The sequence below is a fragment of the Halyomorpha halys genome, unplaced genomic scaffold (assembly GCF_000696795.3).
Source record: "Halyomorpha halys isolate HHAL.00 unplaced genomic scaffold, Hhal_1.1 Scaffold5.1, whole genome shotgun sequence".
Lineage (NCBI taxonomy): Eukaryota > Metazoa > Arthropoda > Insecta > Hemiptera > Pentatomidae > Halyomorpha > Halyomorpha halys.
Genome location: NW_027106871.1, coordinates 2,127,874 through 2,132,970, shown reverse-complemented (window position 1 = coordinate 2,132,970; position 5,097 = coordinate 2,127,874). Strand labels below are relative to the sequence as shown.

The window sequence follows — 5,097 nt, the reverse complement described above, 5'->3', positions numbered from 1 at the left end:
ATGACTTCCATTGCCGCTGTAGGAATGGTGCTCATAGTTCTGGTGATCATCAGGCACACAAGCCTCTGTAGTCTATTGATTATATTCCTATACGACCCTACTTTGGCTCTGTACCATACCAAAGCTGCATATAAGACGATTGGTCTTACCGCTGTACTGTAAAGCTAATATGAACCATTCTTGGTTTGAACTCCTAATTCTTGCCTACTGCACACCTGCAGGCCCATAGGCATTTGAGGGCTTTACTAACTTTCTCTTGCACGTTCTTGTGCCATTGTAGCTTGTGGTCCAAAATAACCCCCAGGAGTTTCACCTCTTTAACTTTATTTATCTGGATTCTATTCAGTATAGGTGATCTAATTGTCACCTTTCTCTTTTTAGTAAAGATGCAAAAACCAATTTAAGTGGGCTGATGTTCAAACCATTGTTCTTACACCAGCCAGCCAGAATGTTTGCTGCGGTCTGTGCTAGATCTGAAAGTACTTTAGGATACGTTCCTTCAATCAGGACGGCATTGTCATCTGTATAACCTTGTGTATAGTAACCTGCAGTGTTTAAGGTTGTTAGCAAAAAATCAACAACTAGACACCATAGTAAGGAAGATAGCACACCACCCTGCGGGCAGCCCACTTTGGGTCTAATCCACAGTTCAGAGAGCCCTAGCTCCGATTTGAGGACCCTTTGTTCCAAAATGGAAGTTATCCATCTGGATACGTCGGGATCTATATTTCTATCCCTTAGCGCATCATTAATAACGCTATAGGGAGTTTTGTCAAATGCACCTTCATTGTCTGCAAAGATGCCAACTGTGACCTCTTTTTGATCAAGTGATCTTTCGATCCTAGTGACCAAGTTGTGTAGGGCTACCTCACAGGATTTCCCTGCTTAGTAAGCAAATTGTCTGGAATGTATAGTATTTGCTAACAATTCCTGTTCTCTTATATGTCTATCCTCAATCTTTCCCAATTTCTTCAAAGGATGTGAGATATTGTAATAATAAAAAAATATTAAAAATAAAATATATAAATTTATAATCGTTTTTTAAACTAATTTCAATTATACAGGAGATAGCTTGGGTTCAAAAAAACTCCTAAAAACTTCAATATTTAACAGATAATATAATTTGATAACATAAGAGACTTTTCTCAGGGCGGGTTACCTGGCAATCAGAACAGATGACACTGTACTACTAATAAGACTAACTTAATTTCTAGACATTTTACAAACACAATAAATTCTACTTAGAAACAAGACTAACCAATTACACAGCTCCCCCTGATAATCGTTGATCCCTTCTTCATGATGATGCTATAACCAAACTCCCAACAATGGCTTTTTTTTCTTTTCCCTCTCTAGCTGAGCGGACGTCTTCTCCAAGCTCGCAAAATCAAGAGTCACCGTTTCCTCTCCTCCATCTTCAACTTTTTACTGCTCGATCCAATAAATAATCGATTGTAGTACAATCGCTCTGCTTTATTTGCGATGTAATTAGTTTATTGATAATTTTCACTTTCCTCCATTTCTTCTTTGAATATTCCTTTTCCATAATTACTGTATAGTAAGAACGAAAGTTGACAAATTTCAATTCATATTATCAAACAAACAACCCAACGAACACTTCGGAAGGACGCACACCGCCATCTATCTCGTTTTGAAAGGCGTCTTTATTTTAGATAATGAAAACTGGTTAGCTTTCTTTTTGATTTAAAATAACAAATAAACAATATACATAAATAAAAACATAATTAAAATAATTTATCTATAAATATCAACTATTTATTAAAAAAGAGGATATTACAATATATTGGTCGAAATGATTTAGAATCTTCATAAGATCCCTTCCCCGGTTTGGGTATATAGCACACTCTGGATGACCTCCAACTAGTTGGGATGTATCCTAGTGCTAAGCTACCTCTTAGGAGTTCAAGTATGTGCACTCTGATCACTGGTAAGCCTTTTTGCAACAAGGCAGGAAAGATGCCATCAGTGCCAGGTGATTTGAATGGTGATAGCTAGTTGATTAACGGCGATTGCCCATTCAATTCTATTAATAGTAATAATACTGTTGGCTTTCTCCCACTTATCTCTGCTAACACTGTAATTGTTTATTGTGGGAGAAATAACTTCTTTCTCCACTTCCTAACTCACAATTAGGGAAGTGGGATTTCGCTTAAACACAATGGGTTTATCATTCATTGAAGGTTGCTTCATCACCATTTTTAAGCATACCCAACAGTTCAGTATTGGATTGCTTTATCACCATTTTTAAGCATACCCAACAGTTCAGTATTGGATTGCTTGGAAAGAATTTCCATTGTAGCTTGTGGTCCAAAATAACCCCCAGGAGTTTCACCTCTTTAACTTGATTTATCTGGATTCCATTCAGTATAGGTGATCTAATTGTCACCTTTCTCTTTTTAGTAAAGATGCAGACACCAATTTTAAGTGGGCTGATGCTCAAACCATTGTTCTTACACCAGCCAGCCAGAATGTTTGCTGCAGTCTGCGCTAAATCTGAAAGTACCTCAGGATACTTTCCTTCAATCAGGACGGCATTGTCATTTGTATAACCTTGTGTATAGTAAGCTGCAGTGTTTAGGGTTGTTAGCAAAAAATCAACAACCAGACACCATAGTAAGAAAGATAGCACACCACCCTGCGGGCAGCCCACTTCGGGTCTAATCCAGAGAGCCCTACCTCCGATTTGAGGACCCTTTGTTCAAAAATGGAAGTTATCCATCTGGATACGTTGGGATCTATATTTCTATCCCTTAGCGCATCATTAATAACGCTATAGGGAGTTTTGTCAAATGCACCTTCAATGTCTGCAAAGATGCCAACTGTGATCTCTTTTTGATCAAGTGATCTTTCGATCCTAGAGACCAAGTTGTGTAGGGCTACCTCACAGGATTTCCCTGCTTGGTAAGCAAATTGTTTGGAATGTATAGTATTTGCTAACAATTCCTGTTCTCTTATATGTCTATCCACAATCTTTCCCAATTTCTTCAAAGGATGTGAGATATATTGGTCGAAATGATTTAGAATCTTCATAAGATCCTTTCCCCGGTTTGGGTATATAGCACAATCTGGATGACCTCCAATTAGTTGGGATGTATCCAAGTGCTGAGCTACCTCTGAGGAGTTCAAGTATGTGCCCTCTGATCACTGGTAAGCCTTTTTGCAACAAGGCAGGAAAGATGCCATCAGTGCCAGGTGATTTGAATGGTAATATCTAGTTAATCGCCCATTCGATTCTATTAATAGTAATAATATTGTTGGCTTTCTCCCACTTATCTCTGCTAACACTGTAATTATTTATTGTGAAAAAATAATTTCTTTCTCCAGCAACTCACAATTAGGGAAGTGGGATTTCGCTTAAACACAATGGGTTTATCATTCATTGAAGGTTGCTTCATCACCATTTTTAAGCGTACCCAACAGTTCAGTATTGGATTGCTTCATCACCATTTTTAAGCAAAGCCAACAGTTCAGTATTGGATTGCTTGGAAAGAATTTTATTTAAGCGGTATGTTGTCAACCTCAAGATAAAACTTCCTCTAAGATTGTCTTTTGGCTTTACAAACCAGTTTGTGGTAATCTGTAAGAGCTCTCCTGTAGGTATCCCATCTGCGAGATCTTTTGGCTGCATTGAATAACCTTCTAGTGAGGGTTCTTTTCTTATTAAGTTTGATATTCCTGTTGGATGTTTGTTTACAGACAGGATTGCTACTGTGATATGAGTTCAAAATAGCATCCGTCAGTGAGTCATTAAGACATTCCAGGTGCCAAGTATTATTTGTTCCTTTGGACAACATCTGGTTAGTTCAATGAGATGCGAGTTAAAGGATTCCCAATCCATGCGCCTGAGATTCCTCATATCAACAGAAAGATCGTATCTGTTGTATTTGTGCCCCAGTCAGTCCTAACGTAGAGGTTTGTGTGGTTAGTGGAGGTGTGTGCACTACTCCACTTCCAATGGGGCTTTCAGACAGAGGTGGCTCCTCCTTGGATTCCACTTCCATGTACCAACCCGCTGTCTTCTTGTGAATAAGCCTATGGTCACCAAATACAGGCCATAGACAATCTGCAAGCCTTGTGCACTCAGGCTCTCATGACAGGATACCGGTTCAACGTAGAATCCTTTCTCCTGGTCTTTGATATGATGTATAATATAATTAATATAGTTTTATTTTTATTAAAAAAGCATGCTTTTGTGATTTATCTACTTGTTTGCTTTTAAAATTAAGTCATTTCTTATTTATGGTGATTTTTTAATGGCTGCCATGGATTCTTATTGTTTAAATTACAGCAGAACACACTCACTATCACCCTTCCTGAAGAAACTATGACATTGATCACATCAAATCATCTTGATAAAACTGAGTGGTATCATGCATTTCAAACAACAATTAAAAAACTCTTGAACAAACCGGCTATGCCTTTGGCAAGAACTGCATCATACACTTTTCTCAAGCACACAACTTATAAAGATGCCAAATACACAGGTAATTACGTAATATAACTTTAGCTAATGTACTACTAAATATTATTTACATTGTGTGACTGTGAATAAATAATGGGTTCATGAATAATGAGTATGCACAGTGTTTACTAATAAAATTGTTATGACATTGAAGGTCGCTGGCTCTCCGGAAAGATGCATGGTAGTGGAAAGTTAGAATGGCCGGATGGAAGGGTTTACACTGGGCAGTTTCACAACAATCTTTGCCATGGCTTTGGTCGGCTTGAAGTTCCGGGTGTTTCTGTTTATGAAGGGCAGTGGAAGGACGGTACTGAAAATGGTCATGGTGTTACAAGGTAATTTTTTGTTCTCTTTTTGATAATATTTTACATTATTTAATTATGTCATTTAATAATTTTATTATTTTGTTGCTATTAACTTGATTATATCCTTGAAATTACAAATTATTTGTATGTATCTGATTTTTTTTTTAATCAATGGATTAATGATAACAGATGTGGTTGTCAAACTGAAACATATCTTTATGTTTATTTATTCTTAACCATTATTTTCATGTCTGCTTTTTAAGTATGGTGCAACAGTTAAGTTATAGGAGTATTCTTTGAACCATTCCC

General features: G+C 37.3%; 1 protein-coding gene across 1 annotated transcript in view; it reads left to right on the top strand.

Moving 5' to 3' along the window:
- The window catches only part of Als2 (Amyotrophic lateral sclerosis 2), a 34,944-nt gene that overhangs the window by 8,781 nt on the left and 21,066 nt on the right, over nt 1–5,097 (top strand). Inside the window, exons 9-10 of the mRNA XM_067045198.1 lie at nt 4,313–4,505; nt 4,638–4,818. Of these exons, the coding sequence (XP_066901299.1) occupies nt 4,313–4,505; nt 4,638–4,818 (374 nt within the window). The remainder of the gene's footprint in view (nt 1–4,312; nt 4,506–4,637; nt 4,819–5,097) is intronic.